General features: G+C 37.0%; 1 protein-coding gene across 4 annotated transcripts in view; it reads left to right on the top strand.

Annotated features, from left to right (window-relative positions):
- Positions 1-26,935, top strand: part of AFF3 (ALF transcription elongation factor 3) — a 561,375-nt gene that overhangs the window by 365,806 nt on the left and 168,634 nt on the right. For all 4 annotated transcript variants that reach the window (XM_082356113.1, XM_082356114.1, XM_082356115.1 and 1 more), the window contains 2 exons: positions 6,967-7,003; positions 16,229-16,280. In XM_082356113.1, coding sequence (XP_082212239.1) covers positions 6,967-7,003; positions 16,229-16,280 — 89 coding nt within the window. The remainder of the gene's footprint in view (positions 1-6,966; positions 7,004-16,228; positions 16,281-26,935) is intronic.

Raw genomic sequence — 26,935 nt, forward strand, 5'->3', positions numbered from 1 at the left:
TTTTCCTTTGCAAATTGCCCATTCATGTCCATTGCCACTTTAAAAAAATGATTTGTAGAAATTCCTTATATCTTACTCATTTGCCTGTTCTATATGATGCAACTATTTTCTTGCAACCTTACTTATGTACCTTTTATATTAGCAAAGTGTTTAATTTTCATGTCAGAGAAAAAAGGTCTTTCCTGGACCAACATTCTAACAACGTTCTCTATTTTATTGTAATTCTTTTATAATTTTTGTTTTTAGGTTTAAAAAAAATTTTGTTTGCATTGGTGTGTCATAGGATTCTAGCCTTTTCATTGGTTGAGTAAATTATGATAACACTATCAACAAATTAGCCCATCTTCCCCCCACTGGTTTGAAATACCACGTACGTCAACAACTGAAAGTCTCATAAATACACAGTTTTCTTTCTTTTCTGTTCTTTTGATATATTCATCTCATTCTTTCCCAATAACTCATTGTTTAAGTCAGAGGTCAAATAACTTTTTATTTAAAGGATCAGATAGTAAATGGTTTAGGCTTTGCAGACAATATCTGAATGAATGAATGTGACTATGTTCAAATAAAATTTTATTTATAGAAACACAATTAGTAAAGAAGTCTTACAACTCAATAATAGAAAGAGAACTCGTTTTAAGAATAATAGGCAAAGGATTTAAATAGACATTTCTCCAAAGGTGATCTACAGATAGCTAATAAGCATATGAAAAGACACTATTGCTATCATTTAGGAAATGCAGATCAGAACTAGTATGAGGTACTCCTTCACACCTACTTAAAGGGCTAAAATCAAAGACAGACAATACCCAGTGTTTGCAAGAGTTTGGAAAAGTTGGAACCCTGATGTCAGTTGCTGGTGGGATCTTAAATGTTGCAGCCTCTTCGAAAAAGTTTCAACATTTCCTCAAAGGTTAAACATTGCATTGTAGTATGACCCAGCAATTCCACGCCTAGGTATATCCCCAAGAGAACTGAAAACACACATCTGCAAAAAATCTTTTACACACATGTTCACAGCAGCATTGTTCATAACAGCCAAAAAGTGGAAGCAATACAAATGTCCATCAACTGATGAATAGATAAACAAAAGTGATATATCTTTATAATGAAATATTATGCAGGCATAAAAAGGAATGAAGCACTGATACATGATTCAACATGGATGAACCTTGAAAATATGCTGAGCAAAGGTGAAAGACCAGTCACAAATGACAACATTTTATATGATTTCATATATTTGAAATGTCCAGAAGAGGCAAATACAGAGAGAAAGAAAATAGATTAGTGGTTGCTTACAGCTTAGGGGTAGGGCGAGAGGGTGGAGTGACAACTAAAGGATAAAAGCTTTCTTTTTGAAGTGATGAAAATGTCCCAAAGTCCCTTAATAAGAATGATTCCAATGTGTTATTAAATATAATAATTTCTTATTCTGTGTCCAGCTGAGGGTACTTCCTTCTATTTTTCTAGCTTTCTGAATATTTTAAAGGTTTGAATTTTCTTTCCATTAAAAAAAATTAAGGTATAATTTACAAACAGGCACTTCCCTGGTGGCACAGTGGTTAAGAATCCACCTGCCAATGCAGGGGACATGGGTTCAAGCCCTGGTCCAGGAAGATCCCACATGCCTCGGAGCAACTAAGCCCGTGCGCCACAACTACTGAGCCTGCGCTCTGGAGCCCACGAGCCACAACTACTGAGCCCACGCACCACAACTACCGAAGCCTGCATGCCTAGAGCCCATGATGAACAACAAGCGAAGCCACCGCAATGAGAAGCCTGCACACCGCAACAAAGAGTAGCCCCCGCTCGCCACAACTAGAGAAAGCCTGCACGCAGCAATGAAGACCCAATGCGGCCAAAAAAAAAAAAATAGGTGACTTTACAGAGTGTGGGGACATTACATGATTTTAATACTGCTTTTCTTTCAAAAAGTTCACAATAAGTGCTGGTAATTTATCTTGTATCAGACTTCCCTGGCAGTCCAGTGGCTGAGACTCTGTGCTCCCAATGCAGGGGTCCCAGGTTTGATCCCTGGTCGGGGAACTAGATCCCACATGCTGCAACTAAGAGTTCACAAGCCGCAACTAAAAGATCCCACAACTAAGACCTGGCACAGACAAATAAATAAATTAATTTTTTAAAAAATTATCTTGTATCAATGAAATAAGACTTCATTAGTGTCATTTCTACTCTAACGAATCACCATAAACTTAGTGACTCAACGACAACATAAATTTATTATCTTACAACTCTGGAAGACAGAAGTCTGAAATCAGTTTCACGGAGCTAAAATTGAGGTGTCATCAGGGCTACGTTTCTTCTGAATGTTTTAGGGAAGAATTTGTTCTCTTGTCTTTCTCGGCTTCTAGAGGCTGCCCTTCTTACTTAGCTTGTGGCCCTCATCATGCTGACCTCTGACCTCCTTGTCACATCTTCTCTGACTCTCCTGCCTCCTCCTTTCCCTTATAAGGAACTTTGTGATGATACTGGGCCCACCTGGATAATCCAGGATAATCTCCCATCTCAAAATAGTTAATTGAATCACATCTGCAAAGTCCCTTTTGCCACGAGAGGTAACATATTCACAGGGCCTGGGAATTAAGATACAGACATCTTTGGAGGAGCCCTGATTGTGCCTACTGCAAAGACATCACTATTTCTCACCCATAGTGCACCTCTTTTAACCTGTGTCTCAACTATTTAGTATTCTGACAGCTGGAGGCTTGCAGTTCATTAATTAGACTATTAATGTTTGAGATGATCACAGTTGCTAGTATGTAGGAGCTAGAATTCTTTATGGAATTTGCAGGGCAGAATCTCCAAAATGACTAATAAATAATGAAATTAAGCCCTTACTGAGATTAAAGGGGCAGTTTGACCTCACAAAGTCAATTTAAATGTGCTTTCTGAGTTACCAGTACCACTAAATTAATTAGCTACATACTTCCGAGAATTTCCCCAATTTGTCCGGGTATTGAAGGACATAATATATAATAAAGTCAGTTGATACTGAACTTGGATTTTTTTTCTATTCTCTGAAGGCTTAATTTAGAGTCACAATTTCCTAGACAAACACTACCAGACGTGCCTGCCTTATTCTTCAAATCTCAAAAGTTATTGAATTTGGTAAAGAAAATAATGCATGCCATTATGAGGTATTTCAACCAAGAAAAAAAAATGAATTTGCTCTGTCCTTTTCCCTCGATTTCTGTAGCAGTCTCATAAGTTCTGAAATGCAAATAGAGAACTAAAATTGTAGAACTTTTTCCATACTCAGAAGGCATCTGTGCGGATCTAATGGCATTTCACAAGCATTTCACGTAGCAATGAATGCCAGATCTGATGGGATCAGACCTGGTTTGAAACTATTCTTGCTGATCAGTTTCTAAAGCATTAGGCAGAAGAGTTCTAGCATGATTACAGAAATGAGAATCCTATTGCCTTCCTCTTTATATGGTACAAGGAGAATGAAAGCCAGCAAGTGTGAAGGAAAGTGCTTTGAAGTTGGGAAGTTTATGATATGTCTCCCTCTTTGGGTTCCTAGCATGCTTCAGAAATGACCACAAAATGCTTGGGCTAAAACTTTATGTTTACTTCATTACCTCAAACTAAACATTTAAATTTACTGTCATTTATATTATTTCAATTGTTTTGAGCTTTAGAGAAAAGAAAGTGATAGGTGGGGAAGAAGGAAGACCAAACCACATCAAGTGGTGCTTTTTCCTAGAGTAATTAGCTTTATGTGGAGGTCTGAAAATCAAAGAAGATACATTTCCATTTCTTGCCTTTTGTAATTCTAATGATGTATTGACAGACAAGCAAGAGGAGATATGAGTACAGTAGTCCTCAGATTGTTCCGAAAAGCCATTTTTTTTAAAAGGAATTCCTTTATTTTTATTATTATTTTTTATTTATTTATTTATTTTTGGCTGTGTTGGGTCTTCGTTTCTGTGCAAGGGCTTTTCTCTAGTTGCGGCAAGCAGGGGCCACTCTTCATCGCGGTGCGTGGGCCTCTCACTATCACGGCCTCTCTTGTTGCGGAGCACAGGCTCCAGACGCGCAGGCTCAGTAATTGTGGCTCACGGGCCTAGTTGCTCCACGGCATGTGGGATCTTCCCAGACCAGGGCTCGAACCCGTGTCCCCTGCATTGGCAGGCAGATTCTCAACCACTGCGCCACCAGGGAAGCCCCAAAAAGCCATTTTTAAGGAGTGTTCTCACAGGATAAAGACTGCCCTCCATCAGCAACATGGCTTAAGAACAACTATATTTTATTGGTTTAAGGTGCATATTTTTTTCACATTTTAAGATCCCCCAAATCAGGATTTGTTTTACAGCTGATAGCATTTTACAATTAATTGGCAGCCATTTTCTTCCATTGTAATACGTGAAGTAATGCAGCCTTATACAGTTTCGTTACGTTTGATGAAATATGGTATTTATTATAGTGCTTCCTTGAATGGCTTTCTCAGCTACCAGTGTGCTTGGTTGTTTCTGCCTTCAGTACAATGATTTGTAAAACTTTACTTCCCAGCTAAATACCACCTTTGAAGAAGTTTTGGGATTCCTGTGTACCCAACAATAGATTAGGTGTTGGGAATGCAGGATTTAAAAAAGGAGAAGAACAAGTTTCCAACTGCAGATATTCTTCTAAGTAACTAAGAAGTGGTTCTCCTCTTTGTGCATGTGACCGTCAGAATGACACACACTTGCTGAGTGAATGTGGGAAACTAAAAGCAGTAGAGTAACCTCAGAAATGCCCTGTTAGGAATTACAGGCAACTTTTTCTTATACTTTCCTATTTTTCTGAATTTTTTTTTTTTATAAATAAATGTTACTTTTTGTTGTTTAAATAGCAAATGCTACTTAATAGGATGGAGCCATCCTTGGGTCAAGACAATTAATCATAGTAGCGTTCTTTTTATTATATTTATTATCTAGTTGTATACTTTAATATGTACAGTTTATGTTATATCATGTATTCCTTGATAAAGCTTTTTTTTTAAGGAGTTGTAGTTGAAAAGACAATTCCTGTAACGGAAATTTGACACAGTGTGGTGTAGACATAAAGAAAGCAAATAAGTCCTTCTGAGATTCAGGAATATTTCAAAGAACAGGTAACCCTTGAGCTTTTCTGTTCTGAGCCTGGAAGGAAGAATGAAGTTTGCCAGGCAGAAAACAGAAAATGGCAGGACACACATCCCAGGGATGAGGACAGGCTATCGAGGCTTGAAGCACTCCCACACAGCAGTGGTGAAATGCCTTTCAGCCCTGGGTTCTCATAATTTGCATACACATCACCTCCTCTGCTGACTCACTGGGCTCCCAGGCCCGGAAGGCAAGGGCTTTGTACCCTCACTTCTGTAACCCTTGAGGACCCAACAGAGAACCTAGCAGGCCTCCTTGAATGCTCCCAGAGGAGGCTGAAATGACAGTGCGCAGATGTGTTGAGCCACGCCCCCCAGGCATCTACTCAGGGGCGATGTTCACAAAGGGAGAGAAGGCCTTTGAGACAGAAGCTGTAGGTGTAAGGGTGTCTGTCTGGATGGGGCAGCAGGAGACACAGAAGTGGAAAGGGCTTCAGTGCCTGGGGCTTGTGGCCCTCTGCTCTGAACCCAGCCTGGCTCTGGCTCGGTGAAGGATGAAGGATCTGCACACTCTGTGCGGCCCCGAGGGTTTTGCAGCCAGCTGGGCAGGGCAGTGGTCCTTCGTGGGCCCTGTCTCCATTCATTCTTTTATAACTCTCCTGTATATTTCATATTAAATACGACTTTTGCAAGGAAAGAGGATGTGAATTCCCAAGACAAAATTTAGCATTTCACTTTAATGGAAATAAAATCAGGTTCAATCACTGTTTACCTGATCAGTAACTGAACTCAAATACCACATGGTACTGGCTTTCTGCCATTTCAGATAAGTGGAAATCTGTAATAATCTTTCTATCTACCAATGTGAGATTGACAGCAGTTGTTCAGTGGAGTGTCCCTGATGGGATGGTTGCCAGCCTCGTCTGCAGAAAGGTGGTGAGAGTGAAGGTACATTCAAAGGGAAGTGGGTTAGATTAAAAGTCAATAATATAGGACACTTCCCTGGTGGTGCAGAGGTTAAGAATCCGCCTGCCAGTGCAGGGCACACGGGTTCAATCCCTGGTCTGGGAAGATCCCACATGCCGCGGAGCAACTAAGCCCGTGCGCCACAACTACTGAGCCTGCGCTCGTCCCAACTACTGAGCCCACGTGCCACAACTACTGAAGCCCACGTGCCACAACTACTGAGCTCACGTGCCACAACTGCGGAAGCCCACATGCCACAACTCCTGAAGCCCACGTGCCTAGAGCCCGTGCTCCACAGCGAGAGAAGCCACTGCAATGAGAAGCCCACGCACCGCAACGAAGAGTAGCCCCCGCTCGCCTCAACTAGAGAAAGCCCATGTGTAGCAACGAAGACCCAGTGCAACCAAAAATAGATTAATTAATTAATTTTTTAAAAAAGGATTGAAAAGAAGGATTCAAACAAGTACATGTGCATGTGTGCATGGTTACCAGATACTGAGGAGAGGGGGAAATGGGGAAACACTGTCGAAAGGGTAAGGAATTTTACTTTGGAATGATAGAAATGTTTTGCAACCTGATAGAGGTGGTGGTTTAGTACATTGTGACTGTATGAAATGCCACTGAATTGTTCAATTCAAAGTGGTTAATTTTATGTTATGTGAGTTTCACCTCAATAAACAAAACAAAAAGTCTGTAATACAACATAGAAGTGATTGTGAGCTCTATTACCAGAACTGCTTAACAAACATGTAAATGTTTCTCATTACGGTAGCTGGTAGAGATTATGATCCGTGATTAGGTTCTGAATGACCAGTAATACATCTCATATTCAACTTACATTTTGAAAGTCAAAATAAGAAAATTAATTGATTTTTCTTGTTTTTCTTTTTTCTTTTCTTTTTTTTTTTTAGGACTCTCAGCTCACTTCCTCGGGACACAGTAATCCAAGTAAGAAAAGTTTCTCACTATAGCTTCATATGTGGGGTAGAGCGGGTGAGGAGGGGAGATGCATGCAATAGATAGTAGGTTTAAAAGAATTTCACTAAAAGACAAAATCAAGTGGGGAAAGGAGGGCCATTTGTTTAAGTGCTACCCAAAACGGATAAGATGCGTGGTGACCTTGAATGCTCCTCTCTCTTTTTATTCAAGGGAAGGAGGGCCAAAACATAAAATGGTGAATTTCAAACCAACCCTAGGAGGAAGGAACACCATCCTTTCTTATAGTTGGCCTCTGGTATGTGTGAGGGGAAAAATTTTTTAAGGCAGCTAATGAGTTACCTAAATTGAAAGAAAATAGATAGGTAAAGAGATCAGAAGACCTCATGATAAATGTCCTTAGAATCCATGAAGAAACCATGCCCTCTTCCAGGGAGAAACAGACTAAAGGGTCCAGGAAGGAATTTCGTTACTGAACCCAGTGTCTAATAAAACATGTGGGCTTCATCATCGAAGAGAGAATATCATTCCATGAAGTATTGTTTTAATTCTCTTCTTTGGCACTGTTAATTGGTATTAATGTTTTCTTGAGCATTAAATATGCATAAGCTACCCCATTCATGTCGTGAAAGCACACCCACGAAGACTGGGCTTTGTTAGTCTCCTGACCATCCGGTCGGCTGAGAGCATCCCTTTCAAATTTCAAAGCTCTGTTGGAACATGAAAATCACTCTGAGCCAGTAGATGTGTCTTAGGAACTGAGGCTCACCTACTGAGCATCTGTGAGGGCAGGAGGATTATGGAGAAAAGACATCCAGACAGATGCATTGGGAAGCCCCAGACTTTTAATGCACAGCTAGAGAAAGGTCAGGGAAGGGGGATGATGGCATAATGATCCATAGGCAATATCCCTTAGTTATCCCACCCTCTGTTGGAATTTGCTGTGAGCATTAGCACCAGGGAAGAGGTGAAATGCCAAGGGACTTGAAATCTATAGAAACTAATAAATGTAATAGTAAGGAAAGGAATCAGGAGATGCATGGTTAGGTCCACGAGGTGTGCAGGCATCAGCATCATATGCCAAAGGATAGAGCGTACGGAAGAATTGCCATTGCTTTCCTCACCATTTCTTTCCATTTGAATTTAAACCGTTCAGGGTAAAGGGAGAAGAAAACAGATATGATAGAATAAATGTACCTTCTCTCAGCTTGGAGTCTTTGACATAAAGAAGAACAAAGGAAACAGCTGTTCAGTCCCGTCTGTGTTCAGTCTCTTCTTTATGTATGCTATTTTATTTAATCCTAACCATAGCTGTGTGAAGTAGGCATTACATCTCCATTCTGCACATGATGAAAATGAGATTCTGCAGTTAATAACTAACCCATTACCTTGACCCCCAAAATGTTGCTTCTGTCCCTTCAGTGTGAGATTGAATTCTTGTCCAAGATTTCTGTTTGCATCTGGCATATTTTTACAGCATGCCATAACTTTCACTCGCTGATACTACAATTGAGATTATGTAAAAGCAGACCTGTCTTCTGTGGAATTGTGAGCGGCATTGCATGGTGTGGTATAAATCCCTCTGGCATTTCATCATCTAAGGACATTTGTAATTGGTTTTCTCTTTTCTAGGGGTAAGGGGATTTTTTTTTCAAATAAATCCCCCCCCTCAAAACCAAGCACATCTATAAAAAGGTAATATCACTATTTAAAAATCGTAGTGATGTGGTATATATATACAATGGAATACTACTCAGCCATAAAAAAGAATGAAATAATGCCATTTGCAGCAACATGGATGGACCTAGAGATTATCATACAAAGTGAAATAAGTCAGACAAATATCATATGTTATCACTTACGTGTGGAATCTAAAATATGACACAAATGAACTTACTTACAAAACAGAAACAGACTCACAGACATAGAAAACAAACTTACGGTTACCAAAGGGGAAGGGGGGATAAATTAGGAGTTTGGGATTAGCAGATACAAACTACTATGTATAAAATAGTTAAACAGCTAGCTCCTACTGTATATAGCACAGGGAACTATATTCAATATCTTGTAATAAACCATAATGGAAAATAAAAAAATAAAAATAAAAATCGGAGTGTCCTCTGTAGATTATAGCACATTGGAAATTTTAGGAGAGCTGGTCCCACCAGCATTTCCCGTGCTGTTTCTTGTATTTGGTTTGGAATCATTACAGTTTTGGGAATCATGACTCCAGTAAATATGTAGAAAATAGGAAAAAACTGTACTTCAGAGAAACAAAATGTGTAGTGATGGACTGACCTTCCCCACTTTAGGTCAGTCATTTTTATCTTTTTGAAATTAGAAAAACTAAATTGAATAGGTACTAAGAGAAAAGAGTGTATAAATTAAACAGAAAATTATTTTTTAATCCAAATCTTTTTAAAGAGAGCTACTTTAGCCAGTTTGCTGATTACCAATTAATTTAATTTAATATTATAAAATAGAAGCTAATTAAGTATTGAGAAACTTAAATATTAAAACAGGTGATGTATGTCTACAGTTTTTTAAAAGTGTGAGACTGTGCTGTTCAGGTGACAGCCTGAGCGTAAGCACTTCTTTCCCTCCCTTCAGAATCTCCATTGAACTTACCATAAAGCAATAGTGATGGAAATAAATCCGTAACATCCCTGAGAACCAGAAATTCAGCTGAGTGTCGAAAATGGAGACTGGATAGGACCCTACTGTTAGATAGATAATCCTGGGCAGGGACGGTCATGACCCAGAAAAAGAAAAAAGGAAGATAATGAACCAAACAGGAACAAGCTGTGGTGGTAGAGGGAATGTCCTTGGGAGCGCCAGGAGAGACTTGATTTCCTCTCAACCCCAACAGAGAAGAGGCGCGTGGGCTGTGCATAGTGATGGGAACATGGCCATTCTTCCACGCATTACTCCTCCACCGCTATCCTAGCGGGTTTTCATACAGAGCTTTCAGTCTGGCTTTCCTCCCTCAAAAAACCAAACTACAAAAAAAAAAACATAGTAATATTTGCTAAGAAAATGGACAGCTAACTAGAACTTCTAGCTGGGAGCTAGTACCTAAGAGAGAAGCAGAATAGATTCTGAGATAATACCACACCTTAAACATAGATATCTCTGATGGGCGGAGGGAGAGCCAACTTTTCTCAAGAAGGAAATAAACCGAAATGCTATATATACACCCAGAGTAAAGTACTTCCTATTTTTGTTGGGGAGTGAGAGAGCAGTCAGGGCTCCCAGCTTGTCTTGAGGCCTCTTTTCTCCTGAACCCTAAATGAAGCCTTCCAGTTAACAAACCCTGTCCACTTAGAAAGAGCCCTAAATCAGCCCTTCCCTACAGGGGAGACATATGTTAGCAAAATGGATCAATATACTAATATGGGGAATCCACGCCGGCACCTTTGTTAACCAGCCTGTTGTCATTCAAAGATGTGAATACATAACCCAGGAGCACCAAAGAGAAGGACTGACCCAGAGGAAATCTACTTAATTCAAGGAACAGAAGAAAAAAATTTCAAACGTAATTACAGTCTTCAGAAGGGTTTGAAATTATTTGCATCAAATAAAAAGACCAGATTGGTATGAAAAAGAAGGAGTTACAGAACAAATGAGCACTCTGGAATTAAAAATAGGGTTGACACAATTTAAAAACTTAATAGATAATAGCTGAAGTCTGAAGTCTGGAATATAAGGTTGAAAACTTTTTTTCTGAATATAAAGCAAAAGTCAGATGGAAAATATGAAAGGAAGTTAAGTTACATGGAAGATTAGTTAGGGTGGAAAGGTCAAATCCAGCTAGTAGGAATACCAGAAAAAGAAAATGGATAAGAATTAATAATAATAGAAATAGAATTCCTAAGGAAATGAGCACTCATTGTCAAAAACACTTATGTACAATGAAACAAGAGCAAGGAAAAAGAACAGACAGCAGAGAATTAGAGAGACCTCCAAGGACTTCAGATATTGGAATTACCAAGCCCAGAATATAAAGTAAGAGGGCTTACTTTAATTTACAGAAATGAGAGAATTGAAAATATGATAAAGAACAAAAACATTTGAAAATGTACTAATCAGAACCTCTAGAAGTTAGAAAATAATAACAAATTAAAATTTCTTTGGTCAGGTTTAACAGCAGATAAGACATAGGTGAAGAAAAAGTAATGAATCAGGAAACTGAACTTAAGAAATTTTCTAGAATGCAGCCTACGGAGATAGAAATGGAAAATATGAAAAGGAAGTTAACAAACCTGGAGTATAAAGTGAGAAGGGCTAACATATATTTAACTAGAATTCCAGAAAAAGATAAAGAAACAGAGGGAATATTAAAGGAGATGATGGCTGAAAATATTCCAGAATTGAAAGACACTAACCCATAGATTCAAGAAACCCAATGAATCTTAAGCAGGATAAATAAAAAGAAGTCCACCCTAGACATATTATAGTTAAACTGCAAGCCACACAGGTAAAGAAAAAATTCTTAAAATACCCTTAATAACTTCAAAGAAGTAACAATTAAACTTCCAGTTGCCTTCTCAACAGCAGCCGTGTATCTGGAAATTGACAAGGTGATTCTCAAATTTATTTGATAGAACAAGGGACCAAAAATAACTCAGACACTCCTTAAGAAGAACCAGGTTGGAGCCTTGCCTTACTAATATTATTATATGAATGAATGAATGAGTGAATGAATGAGTAAATGTTTTAGCTAAGTAATGAAGATAATAATAAATTGAGCAATGAAACAGATATAAAGGACCCAGAAACAGACCACAGATTTATGAAAACTAGATTCGTGACAGAGCTAACAATGTAGATCAATGGGGAAAGAATGGGCTTCTTAATAGATAGTACCAGAATAATTGGTTATCTATAGGGGAAAAAAAGGAAACTAACTCCTACCTGACATCATATACAGAAACTATTCCAGGTATTTGTAGAAGACCTAAATGTGAACAGTAAAATTATACACTTTCAAAAGGTAATAGAGAACATCTGTCTGATGTATTTCTTAAGTAGAACACCAAAAAAGTGTCAAATAAAGGAAAATGGCAGATTTTTATGAGGAGATCCTGCACAGCAGTGAGGGTGAATGAACCAAAGCTATGCACATCACACTGGCTGAATCTAAAAGTCATATCATTGAATGACAGAAGTAATCCCAGAAGAATGCCTACACTATGATTGCATTCATATGAAATTCAAAATCAGGAAAAACTAAAGACTGCTTTATTTACAAATTCATGGTGGCAGAAACTGTCAAGAAAAGGAAAATGATTAACATAAAAATCCATTGCTAGCTAGCTTGGCTGGAATAGGACACAAGCTCAGGAGGCTTCTGGGTTATTTCTTGTCAATGTCCCATTTCTGGGCCTGGAAGGTGTTTTTACAGTTAACTCATTTTACTTTTTAAAAACTGTGTGTAAACATTTTTGTACACATTACATGCATGCTCTATTGAATTTCTCTTTAGGAAAAGCATAGCCTTTACTTGAACCTGGGCCATGATGAGATATAAGAATGAGAATCCATTTGACATAAATACTGGGAACCCTTGCCTTCACTCAAGTGTAGTGGCGGTCACTCTGTACAGGTCCAGTCCCTCTTCTGTTCCTTAGAGACTAATATTTATGTTGTTATAATATTGTAAATTCCGTTATTCATGTATAATTTTTCTCATGGCCTACGGGCAATTCCCAAAATTAAATTATTGATTAAATTAATATTAATGAGGATGACTCATTAATAGTTACTGGACAGAATATAAATATTTTAAATCTTGGCTATGCAGGAGGAAAGGTATAGCTGTGCATAGTGGGATGTGAGTTGCCTCACTTTGCATAGTATAAAAGAAAAGGTACTGTCAGAAGTTGTTTTATCAAAAAATAGGTTAAATTTATTCAAAGTTAAAATACCCACTAGACCCTAAAGTATAATAGAACTAACAAAAATTTTAAGCGGAAGGGAGGTGGTAGTATAAGTATATTAAATATCTTATCTCTCATTTTTCATATCAGAAATTATTACATACTGTCTGAAGTTGAATCATCTAGAAATAAGCATATTACTTAGCGTAATAGTTGCAGGGCTAAAAGGACGAATGACGAAAGTAAGCAGAGTCGTTACCTTTTCTCTACTGTTCAGTTTTTTTTTCTTTACCATGAGCACAGATTACTTTTATTATAAAGTGGTAGCACAGCGAAACTTGCCTTCGAAGCAGAATACAGCCTAGGTCTATTTTGATTTCCTTTTCATAGCGCTACTTATGGTACTCCAGCAGTGCAGTCATTTTCAGTTGAAGGGGTGTGAATTAGATATTATCTATGTTTCCAGACAGACTACTCGACATAAAAGTCCTTGGTAGATTTATAGGATTAAACGTGTAGCTACTGTAATTTTTTAAGTGACCTATTGGAGGCATCAAGCTGTTTCATACCTTAACTTGTATACCATCTCAGTGGTATGTGTACCTTTCTCCTCTTTTCCCACTGTAGTGTGGGACACTGCATTAATGATAGGTCATCAGACAGAAGACATATACTGAGCATGTAATATATGTTTGGTACTGTGGAAGACTCAGGTAGACAAATATGGAGTGTCAGGTTGAAAGTGTACATGTAATATACATATACACATACATATGTATTTATATGTGAGTATGAATATATACATTTTCTTTCTATGGCTCATTTTTTCTCTTTCTCTCTTTAATTATATTTCCACCTGCAAAATGACCACACTGCACCTGAGCCTATCTCTTATGCCCATTGTCTTAAAGATCAGTGCAGGTTCCTTCCCTAGGAGAGCGGTGTTGAATCTATCATGAAAACAGCTGGAATAATCAGGACGAACCCCCAACACTCCTCATTGGCGGCAGAAAGGAAACATCTCCTGAGCACCCAACTGAAAAATCCCTTACTGAGAATTTCTTCCAGCTCTCATTCATCATTTTCCCTCGGGTCCTGATAAAGAGCCTGTGATTCTCCATGGCTTGTGCGCATAGACACTTCAAGTTAACGTCAGAAATTACATCACCTAAAATTCCCAGATATCGGGGAGAATTTTGTGTTTCGTTCTTTCTGAAGGGCAAACATAGTTTTACTTCCTGACTCCATCCTGCGTTTACTTGTCCCCAAAAAGGTTAATTCATGATCAGCTGAGAGCACTCATTCCCCGACTGTTCATAAATGCCCAGTTTGGCTCCACTGCGTCCTTCCTGTTTGCCAGAACCTATTCTGTTTTCCCTGTTGCCACAACATAAGTGCTGCTAAGAGCAGAGATAATCAGCTGCAGCTTTGCCCCTGTGCCGATCCGGCTCCCGATCCCTGCAGCCCCCAGATCCCATGTGCAATAAGGCCTCTGTCCTCTCAGCCCATGGGTTATCTGGCAGCATTGTTGGTCATGGTAAAACATATTTATTCAGACATCCAAACAACGTCTTCATGTATCATATTGATTTCCTCTTTTTTAGTGACGTAAGTTGTTTAGAAATGTTTACTGTTGCCTGGGCTTCTGAGCCTGCTGCTTACATTGCTGATGGTGATTGGATGTGGGGTAACTTCTGGCAGCTACAGACCAGGGAACGTAACCAATTTCTCCAAAGTAAAGGGGAAAAAAAAGATCGCTATGTTTGGGAAAAATTAAACCTCCATTTAGTTTTATCTTAGGTAATGCAGGTGTTACAACTCTGTACTTCAGGATTCTGGCAGGAATTGTGGTTTCTCACTGGAAAAGTGATTTTGGAAAGTACTAAGCTTATTTTCTAGCACAAAAGCCAGTTGACAAGGTCTTGCATGTCTCCTAAGTGAGTTTACAACAAACCTGGCCTGGAAGACAAAATATATAATGAACATACACACTTTAAAGCAAGTTTATTAATTCTCTGCCTCTATTTTTACTTCAGCATGGTTTCCCACGTGCTGGGACTCTGTCAGTGTTTGCTATTCAGGCAGTTAAAATAGATGTTGTGACTTTTTCACAAGGTGACTGTCCCTCACGGATGTCCCGGCAGTGTGTAGACACACATTAGCACAGAGTGACATCTGAGATAGATGTATGCACTATATATCACTGTCTTCTTTCTCTCGCAACTGTTTTGTTTGAAAGAACAAAAAGGAAAAGAAATTATAAAGTTTACTTTTGAGTTCAGTTTGGACAATATCTTCAGAATGTGTTCATCATGTAATTTAGGGGGTCATTCCCAAGCCTCGGTGTCAATAAGCTAATGGCTACAGCTGACAGAAGGGGCTTGGTACAGGACATAGGCCTGAAGCCCTAAACAGCAGACTGGGGGATTCTGTGAGGTCTCCAGGCCTGACTTGAAAGAGCAAAGCAAAGCAAGTTGCCACCATCAGGCCCATCTCTTGCAACTCATAACCTTCTCTGGGGTATGTTAAACTATTAGCACTACATAACCAGCCTAACTAACCACAGCTAACTCACAATGGCAGTCATGACCCTTCCTCCATCCCCTAGCCTCAAGAAAATAAAAAGAAGTGCCTTACAATACAAGGATGTATGGTTTCAAACCATCAATGGTCGAGGATCTAAGAATTACATTATGTCAATTGCAAGAGGAATTTGCCCTTTAAAACTACAAAAAACGAACTGGTTCCAGGCTCCCTTCATTAAAACCCATTCAATCCTCGGTGACCACAGACGGCAGAAACATTTCTTTAACTAGTCTCTCAGATGGCCAGGAAGGATTTCTGATTTATATCTTATTCTGCATTAACAGGGTGACCCCAGAACCTGCTGCTGGGGCTCTCTGTGGGGTGTAATTCTTGGGAATCTTGTAAGCTAGGGTGCAACCTCAGTGTTGTGTAAAATTCTCTCCCCCAAGTTCTAGCAGAAGGGATCAGAATTCAAAACGCCTTGCATCTAGAATGCTAATGGGGTTAATTTCCTTAAGTTTTCTGTAAAAGAAGTAGAAGGAAACAGGTTCCATCTGTAAGGTATTCATCTTTTGGCAGGGTCTCCACTCTGAACCTCTGGTTGTTTGCAAACAGCTCCTTAGTACCTATTCACAGATCCTTGCCCGGGCCATTGTATTACAAAGAAGAAATTATTTTGCAAATCTGGTTCTTGGACAATAAAAAAGATGTTTTAAAAACCTCCTGCTGCACATTTTGAATGATTGTTAGTAGGAGTGTGGAAATATATTGAATCTCTCTTAAATCTTACAGGCTGTAACACTCACATGTTGGTATTTTCTTCCTTTTTAAGAGAAAGGTGATGCTGAGACAGGGAGTCCAGACAATGGCACATCGAATACATCGTAAGTCTGTTTCCTGTTTCTATCCCGAGATGACTGTTCTTTAATATGCTTATAATATGAAACAGCGCAAATATCTTGTTATAGTAACAATAATAATGGAAAGAAGCCTGTGGTTCTCTTTCTCATGATAATGCGTTTTTAAATGCTTTTGGGTGCAGATGCATTTTGAGGTCTTTCTTATGCTTTAGCCCAGTAAGAGTCATCTTGCAAACACAAGGCTTCTCTTCAGAAAGTACAAATGTAGTGAGATTTGACGGTATTACTTTGGCAGGGGGAGGGGAGGAAAGCTTTTGGAATTTGCTTGGCAACTTCCATCACCGTCATAAATAATTAGAGAACTTTTCACACATACTAGGAGATGGTCTGTCCTGCACACCTGGGAAGTACCAGTGTCATTTTAAAGCCTGCCCTTTGCAACCACACCTCTGAATTATGTGAAATATAAAATTATAGATATCTCTGGACCCTCAAGGGTTGGTTCATATTTTTGAGTTAACAAATGCAGTTTTAAAAAGATAAGAAAAGCTCTTTTAAAACATGTTCTTCACTCTACGTTTTGTCTTTTTCCTCTCAATACTCAAGCAATCCAAAAAACGTTTTGACGATTAATTCGATGCCAAATTTATACGCCAAAGTTTACATAATTCACAAGCTAACAAATTATTTCCGCTCCATAGGAATTAGTAACAGGTTTACTCCTTAAAAATCATTATTTTTTGTCATTTCTGAGGAGTTAAATGTGTTTTCTTATTATAAGACAGTTTTGTGCATGTATCTATATTTGGACCAGTGGTCTTATTACTAAGCATTTAAAGTGCTATTCATTAGAAATGACAGCTTACGACATAACATTATTGAGTGTATTTGTCCAAGATCTGTTTCTCAATCTAGGAAGAGCCTTTGGCTTACATAGGATGGCTATTTGTTTCATAAAGGTTATGATTACATGTTTCTTAAGATGTTACCCTAAAAGTTCAAAATAGTTCCATTATCATGATTTCTAATGATATAATGAATGTGACTGGTTTTAAATGGTTAAAATATTACTGATTTTTAAATTTTTGATTGTAAAATATAGTAGGAGAAGGGTTTTAATGCCATCTGGAGGCATTCTAGAGAACTGAAAAGGGTAGAATCATTTAAATATGTAGTTCTTTTGAGCAGTGTTTGAGACTAGATAAGAATTTATACAACTAGAATGTCAACTATTTGGGAGTAAGTTATATTTTTTATAAATAATTTTATAAGAGTGTTAATTACTGTAGAAACAACAATTTTTCAAATTCTCATTAACAAATCATCTTAAAAACAGGCAAAGGAGCGTACAAAATATTTTGGAAAGCTGCTAGCATCCTGCATTTACTTTTTTCAAATTTAAAATCACATTCAGTGGCCTCCGATTTTGTTAATACAGTTTGATGTGCCGCTAAAGTTCTCCTCCCCTTATACATCTCCGAAAAGTCCATTCTCTAAAAGAATTGGTTTCCATAACTCATTACCTTATCAAAATAAATATGTTGTCCGAGGAATTATTTTTAAACCCTCTGGAGATTTGCGAACAGTGAAAGTTTGAAGCATCACCCCACATTCTTGTCTCTTTGAGCAAAGCAGACTTAGTCATCCATCTCATATCCTGCCTCTTGAACTTGAAATAGCAGAAATAAAGCCTGAGGCTGCAAGTATCCCTCTTAAAAGTGGAGAATTCTAAACTTGATCCTCCCAAAGAACCTTCTAACCGTGGTCTGTTATAATTAGGCAAGAGGAGCAGCTCATTATGAATAAAGGGCAGGGACTCAGGATGCCTTAGACTTGGGTAGCATTTTACAGTCTCTGTGTGGTATCCTATCTGAGCTTTATCTATGCAGACAGATAGGTAAGACAATATCCTTATTTCATATATAAGGAATCTAAGGATCAGAAAAGTCATTCAACTTAAGTGAAAAAATTGGGACACACATCTTTGGATATTGAGCTTTTTTGGCCATTTACCATACTGAGGGGTCAGTGGATCTTAGGAGACAAAACAAAGTCATGAGTCAGAACCAAGGAGAAAAATGGGGACCCATTTATTGGACCCATTTATTTGTTAAGTGGTAAGTGTATTAGTTTGCTAGGGCTGCTGTAACAAAGTAGCATAGACTGGGTCCCTTAAACAACAGAAATTTATTGTCTCAGTTCTGGAGGCTAGAAGCCCAAGATCAGTCATTAGAGTTTGTTTCTTCTGTGAAAGAAGGATCAATTCCAGACCTTGTTCGTTGTTTTGTAGATAAACATCTTCTCCCTGTGTTTCTTCACATCATCTTCCTTCTCTGCATGTCTCTGTGTCCAAATTTCCCCTTTTTATAAAAATACTAGTTATGTTGGATTATGGCCCACCCTAATGTTCTCATTTTAACTTGATTACCCCATGAAGATGCTATCTGAAAATAAAATCACATTCTGAAGTACTGGAGGTTAGGACTTCAACATATGGATTTTGAGAGGACACTCAACATTAAGGGTCAGAGCAATCAAAATGATTTAGAAGCCAGGTCAGGAGAATCAGGAATATACAGATGCCAGAAGATGGAACAAGGTGATAAAACAGACCAAAAATTATGAGCTCCATGGAAACCAAAGAGGTGAAGGAAAGCTGAAAACTGTAAATAACATACACACAGGCACTAGGAAAGATACCTCTTCCACATTTGTGGTTTGGTGGGACAGACTTGGCTTCAGTAATGCCTATACATCCCTCTGTCTGTATAGTTCCATGATCTGTGAGTCATTTAAAGCCATTTTTTGGTTTTAAATTGTAGTATAAAATTGAGAGTATCCAGACAGCTCATTTTCTGAAAAAGCATCTTTTCTCACTAGCCTCTTTTAAAAACGAGAGATTAACATTATTTGCAATGGCCAAGACATGGAAGCAACCTAAGGGTTCACTGATGGATGAATGGATAAAGAAAATGTGGTATCTGTATGCAGTGGAATATTATTCAGCCATAGAGGGAAATCCTGCTACTTGCGACAACATGGATTTGACCTTGAGGGCATCATCCTAAGTGAAATAAGTCAGACAGAGAAAAACAAGAGTGGGCAAAATGGGTGAAGGTGGTCAAAATGTACAGACTTCTAGTTATAAAATAAATAAGTCCTGGGGATGTAATATACATCATGGTGACTATAGTTAATAATACTGTATTAAATATGTGAAGGTTGCTAAGAGTAAATCTTAAAAGTTCTCATCACGAGAAAAAAAATTTGTAACTATGTGTGGTGATAGAAGTCAACCAGACTTATGTTTTGCAATATATACATATATGGAATCATTATGTTGTACACCTGATGCTAATAGATAAATAAATAAAAGCAGGAGGTTAATCATGATACATTTTAGATAGCAATTGCCTGGTAAGAAAGAGTAGTCTGGGTAACACCTGAGGATCCCTTCAGGATATATTATTTAATGGTCCTATGAGTATTCATAAAGATGAGAGGTGCAATTTATTCTTCACACACACACACATACACACACACACACACACACATAAATTAAAAATTTTGTGATAGAGTTTCAGTTGTCTCAATGATAGAGAAGCTTATATTGGATTAACTCTCCTGCAGATAACTATTAAAAACTCTGGATGAAATATTTTTTAAAAAGCAAAACTATTTGAAGACACTAGAGGCTGATCAAAAGAAGGCAGAAATGTTGGCAATTTGATCCTTGAGAGAAAGAATTGGAATGCATGAGACCTACATTTATACAGCTTCTCTCCTGAGGGCACTCCCCATTCCACAAAGAGTAACTACAACTCAAGGCCACAGTCATATATTCTTGAAGTGTATGAGGATGAAGTTCAAGGCTGCCAGAGTGGCTGGGATTTAAGGGAAGAAATTCCAGAAAGGAGGCAGCCATAGAGAAGAGAGTTCCACTTCTGTATATAAATTCTCCTCCATGCTTGGGTGACTTCTAAACTGCATAGGTATGGGAGAAGGGCCAATGAGCCCAGTGGAAAACAATAGCTAGAGAGCTGAAAAGCTGAGCAGAGATATCAGTAGCTGCCTACTGCCTACAAAGATTGCCTGTAGAGTTTGGAATTTGAATCTCACCCAAGTTATAGGGACTTGGCAAACACTTAGGTTTTTGTCTGAACCCTCAGAAAGCCCTCGCCTTAAGAATAAAGGATTCATCCTAAAACTAAGGGCAAAACCAAAGTAGATCATAACAAAGTGTAATCCTAAGCATTCACAAGTTCAGCTAGTAATTTGTCTGAAACAAAAAATATTAACACTCTTTAAAGGAATAAAACAGATCTAGAGCCTCTATTACATGTCATTCATAATATTTATTATCTAATCAAAAATTAACAGGTATGTATAGAAATAGGAAATTGTTATCCATAATCAAGAAAAAAAATAATTGCTATAATAGAACTTGAAGTAACCTAAATGTTGGAATTTTCAGACAATAACTTTAAAGCAGGTGTTAAAATATATTCAAGATTAATATAAAGGAAAACATGGTCATAATAATTGAAAGAAGAAGACTGTCAGCAGGGAAATGGAAATGATTAAGAAGAACCAAGTGAAAATTCTGGAACTGAAAAGTGAAATATTTGAAACGAAAATTTCACTGGATAGCCTTAGTGAAGAATGGAAATGACCAAATAAAGGGTAAGTAAACTTAAAGTCAGATCAATAAGCATTATCCAATATGAAGAAGAGTGAGAATGAAGATTAAAAACGATAAACAGAACCTCAATGAATTATAGGACAATATCAAGTAGTATAATATACATGTAATTGGGGTCTGAGAAGGAGAGGACAGAAAAAACAAATCAGAAAAAATATTCAAAGAAATAATGGCTGAAAGCATCCCAAACTGGCTGAACACATTAACTTACAAATGCAAGAAGCTCAACAAATCCTAAGCAGGATAAATAAAAATAAAACCACACCTTGAAACGTTACAGTAAAATTGCTAAAACCTATATTAAAGATAAAGAGAAAAATCCTGAACATTGCCAGAGTTAAATGACATATTATGTAAAAGGTAACAGTGACGTAGTTAACCAAAGGATTCCCACCACCAACTACGGAGGCTAGAATATAATGCAAAGACATCTTTAAGGTACTGGAAGACAAAATAAAAACAATAAATTAAAAAAAAATAAATAACTTTATCAAGCTAGAATTCTAAATCTAGCAAAAATATCCATCAAAACAAGGTGAAATAAAGATGTTTTTGGTTTTTCAAAATCTGAGAGAATTTATTTCCAGAAGGCCTGCACTACAATCAGTGATAAAGGAAATTCGTCAGGCTGGAGGGGAATAATATCAGGGGGAAGTTCAGACCTACATGAAGGAACTACTTACAGGAAATGATAAATATATATGTAAATATAAAAGATTATGTAATGTAAAAAACAAGATACTCTTTTATGGGGCTTATGATGTATGTAGATGTAAAATGTATGACAAAAATACCACAAAGGATAAGAGAGGGCAAGTGGAATTGCATGACTCTAATAAGATTCTTACATTTTATGTGAAGTGATATAATATTAAATCCAAGTAGACTGGCAATAAGTTAAAGATGCATAGTATAATAACCAGAAAAACCACAAAAAAAAAAAATACCAAAAAAAGAATAAATGTCATTGGAGGGATTAAAATAAAATACCAAAATAAATTAGATTTGAAAGACTACCTACTGTCTATAAGATATACAATTTAAATATAAAAACACAATAGGTTGAAGCCAGAAGAGGAAAAGATAGACTGCGTAAACAGTAAGCATAAGAAAGCTAGTGTGACACTATTAAACTACCAAACAGACTTCTAGACAAAGAGTATTAGAAGAGGTAAAAAGAACATTTTATCATGTTAAAAAGGTCAGTTAATGAGGAAAACAGACCAGTCATAAATATGTACGTATTTACTAAGAGATCATCAAAATATATGAAACAAAAACTGACAGAACAACAATAATAGAGATTTTTAACATCCATTTCTTCAGTAATCAGTAGAAAAATTAAACAAAATATTAGGAAGTATATAGAATATTTGAACATTATCAACCACTTTGCTAATTGACATTTATAAAACACTACAACCAACTGGTGCAAGATATGCAATCTTATCAAGTACACATGAAGCAAGACCTTATTGTGCACAATAAAAGACATATCGATAAATTCCATCTGATTAAAATCTTGCAGAATGCGTTCTGTGATCACAGCATGGTTATATTATAAGTCAATAGCAATGAAATTCTAGAAAATGCCTAATATTTGAAAGTTAAATAACATTTCTAAATAGTTTTTGAGTTAGAATAAATCACAAAGGAAATTAGAAAATAATTTTAACTGAATGAAAATGCATGTACAGTTTATGAAAATTTATAGGCTTTGCTAAAACAATACACACAACAAAAAAGAAATGTATAGCTTTACATGACTAGAAAAGAACAAAGTTGAACATCAGTAATTTATGTTTCCACTTTACGAAACTAGAAAGGAAGAATAAATTAAACCCAAATCATTAGGAAGAAGTACATAATAAAGATAGGAATAAAAATTTTTAAACAATAGAGAAAATTAATAAAGCCAAAATTTAGTTCTTTTAAAAATTTAGTAAAATTAACAAAACACTAAAGTCTAATCAAGGAAGAGAGGAGGGAAACATAAATCACCAACATCAGCAAAGAAAGAGTGGGTATCACTGTATAGCCTACAGAAGTTTAAACAATAGTAACTGGATATTATGAACTACTTTCTAATTTATTTGACAACTTAGATGAAATAGTCAATTTCCTTGAAAAATACAGTTACCATAAGTAACTTACCGTAACTGCCACATGAAGAAATACAATATCTGAATGACCCTATTGTTGTTAAAGAAATTGAATTTGTAATCAGAACTTTTCCACAAAGAAAATTCCTCCAGAGCCAGGTGGTTTCACTGGTAAATTCCATCAAAACTTAAATAAGAAATGTTTTTACCAATGAAACACGGACAAATGAACTGCTAGTCTTATACAAACTCCTTCAGAAAATAGAAGAGGAAGAAAAACTACCCAATTCATTGTATAAGGCCAGTATAACCTTGATACCAAAATCTGACGTAATCCTTATAAGAAAAGAAAATTGTAATCCAATATCTCTTATAAACACTAAAAAATCCTTAACAAAATATTAGCATATATGTTCCAGTGATATATGAAAAGGACATTATTCATTATAACTAAGTAGGGTTTATCACAGGAATGATGGTTGGCTTAATGTTAGAAGAAAAATTAATGTAATCCACCATATTAATAGAATGAAAGAGAAAAACCATATGATCCTCTAAATAAACGAAGGCAAAGTGTTTGATGTGATTCAACACCCATCCATGATTTTTAAAACTCTCAGCAAACTAGTACAAGAAGGGTACTTATTTAATCTGACAAAGGGCATCTACCCTCAAACCTACTGCTAACGTCATATTTAATGGTGAAATACCAAACACTTTCCTCCTAAGATCAAGAACACAGCAGTAATGTCTGCATTTATCACTTCTATTCAGTGTTGTAGTTCTAGTCAGTACATTAAGGCAAGAAAAAGAAATAATAGGCATAAAGATTGAAAAATCTTTGGGAAAAATCTTTATGAATGATCGTTTATAGAGAAAATCCTAAGAAATTTAATAAACAACTACTAGAACCAATAAATGAATTTATCAGGGTCAGTTTGCAAAAATCAGTTGTGTTTCTAATAGCACTAAACAATTGCAAAATGAAATTTAAAAAGCAGTCCCATTTACAATGATATAAAATACTTAATAAATTTAGCAAAAGACATATAAGACTTATACACTGAAAGCTATTGAACCTTGATGAGAGAAATTTTTGACCTTAATGGAGAGATGTTCATAAATTGGAAGGCTCATAATGTTAATATGTCAGTTCTTCTCATAATGACATACAAATACAACACAGTGTTGATCAGAAGGCCAACAGGGCACTTTTCTAGAAAATGACAAGTTGATTCTAAAATTTTTATAGAAAAGCAAGGGTCCGAGGTCACCAAAACAGTCTTGAAGAAGAGCAGAGTTGGAGGCCTTACAGTACCTGATTTCAAGACTTACTGTAAAACTAAAGTAATTAAGGTAGTGTGGCATTGACATGGACAGACAAAGAAATCAGTGGAACAAAACAGAGTCTAGAAATAGACCCACACATGTATGGTCAACTGATTTTTGACAAAGACAAGTCTTCAACAAATGGTGCTGGAGGAACTACTGGGGGAAAATCTGAATCTCACTCAAGACACAATTGAGATGGATCACAGACCTCCATATAAAGGCCAAAACTATAAAGCTTCTAAAGGAAAACATTGGACAATATCTTCACAACCTGCAGTGATTTCTTACAGAGATCACAAAACCACAGAAAAGAAAAGAAAACCCCGATGAACTGGATTTCATCAAAATTCAAAACATCTGGTCATCAAAATGACAAGGCAAGACACAAACTGGGAGAATATACTTGCAGTACATATATCTGACAAATACTTTGTATCCAGAATGTATAAGGAACTCTGACAATTCAATAACAAAATGATAAAGACACAAATTTTTTAAATGGGCAAAGCCTCGAAAAGACAAAGAAGATATACAAATGTCCAGTAAGGAATTGAAAACGTGCATTTTACTAATAATATTCATCTTCAGGGAAATGCAGATTAAAGCCGCAATGAGATACCACTATACACCCACTAGAATGACTAAAATTGAAAAGACCAACACCACCAAATAGTCAGGAGATATGAAGCAATTGGAACCCTAGTGCATTGCTGATGGGAGCATAACCATTTTTAAAAACTGTTCCTTTTACACACATTTATTGCATTCCCCAGCAATTAGGCACACACTTATTACTAGATCCAGCAATTCCATTTGTAATTATTAGCATGGGAAAAAAGAGAAACATATGTCCTTTAAAAGATTAGTACAAGAATTTTAATAGCGGCTTTATTCTTGATAGTCGAAAACTTGAAACAACCCCAATATACATCAGCTGGTAAATGGATAAACAGTCTTGGTATACTGGAATACTTTCCAATATATTGGAAACATAATGGAATACTTTTAATAAAAAACAAATTCCCCAACTTGATCTATAGATTCAATGCAATCTGAATCAAAATTCCAGCAAGGTATTTTGTGGATATCAACAAACTGATTTTAAAGTCTCAGTGGAAAAACAAAAGACATAGAATAGCCAATACAGTATTGAAGGAGAAGAACAAAGTTGGAGGACTGACTCTACCCGACTTCAAGACTTACTATAAAAGCTACGGTGTTGGTGAAAGAATAGATAAGTAGATCAGTGGAACAGAATAGAGAGCCCAGAAATAGACCCACATAAATATAGTCAACTGATCTTTGACAAAGGATCAAGGACAATACAATGGACAAAGATGGTCTTTTCAACAAATGGTGGTAGAACACTGCATATCCACATGCAAAAAAATGAATCTAGACACAGACCTTACACCCCTCACTAAAATTAACCCAAAATGGATCACAGACCTAAATGTAAAACACAAAACTATAAAACTCCTAAAAGATAACGTCGAAGAAAACCTACATGACCTTGACTATGGTGATGACTTTTTAGAGCAAGTGACTAAGGTAGTGCCTGCAGAGGAAGAGCAGACTGAGATCCTGTTAGACTGTCATCTTCACTAGAAACGTTCTAGGAATAAGGAGCAAATGGAGATTTCCAAGATACAACAAAGACCGCAATTTCGCAGGGTCACTGTGCTTGCTTAATCCAGGTTTGCCCACCACTGGCAAATCCACGCTTAAGTCAGAGGTCAAAAGCATAGGCTTGTAGAAAACTCCTAACAGAGGACCTGTCCGCATTTGAACAAAGTAACTATTACTTTAAAGAATAAATGAAGATTCAAAAATGACCTTCATAAATTAAGGAAATTGGATTAAACACAAATAGTTAAACTTCTAGAAGAAAAAGAAATTAACAAAATGAAGCAGAAGGAAATGGTCTACCAGGTGTGCACATTGTGCAGTAAAAGACTTGGAAACTGCTATAAGCTCAAACTGAATTAGAGCAACCCATGAAATCTTATTTCTCCCAAGTTAATGTTGTAGTTGGAAGTAATATATGGAAAGTGCCCATTACCTAGTAGGCACTCAGTAAATACTTATTACTGCTATTTAATAGGATTCATGATTTAGAAAAGATAGAAAACAACCCTATCTCTGCAGTTGGTACAGATCAGAGCTTAATAAGAATTTTCATCTCTCCTTTAAAAAAGGTGACATGCTTAGAAAGGGTTAAGTTTACAAAGGTCTTCTAGTGAAGCTGGAGCTGTGAAGAAGAAGGCAGAGTGGTCAGTCTTCTCCAGAAATGTCAGTCGGAATGAGCTCTTCTCCCAGCCTTCAGACAATAGGACCAGAGGCCAGCAGTGCATGGCTTTACCTCTCCCCAAAGGAGAATGCATAGCTAGGAGGTGGCTGGAGAATTCACCTCCACCACTGACTTCTAATTTTAAATGTCTTGGAAGACTTGGATATCACTGACTGATGGAACAGAGTGGGTCTAGGTGATGCCCAAAGCTCCTTTCCAGGTGTCTGATGTGCACCTGTGAGTCATTTACAAA

This window comes from Balaenoptera borealis (genome assembly GCF_965194805.1).
Source record: "Balaenoptera borealis genome assembly, chromosome: 15".
Taxonomy (NCBI): Eukaryota; Metazoa; Chordata; class Mammalia; order Artiodactyla; family Balaenopteridae; genus Balaenoptera; species Balaenoptera borealis.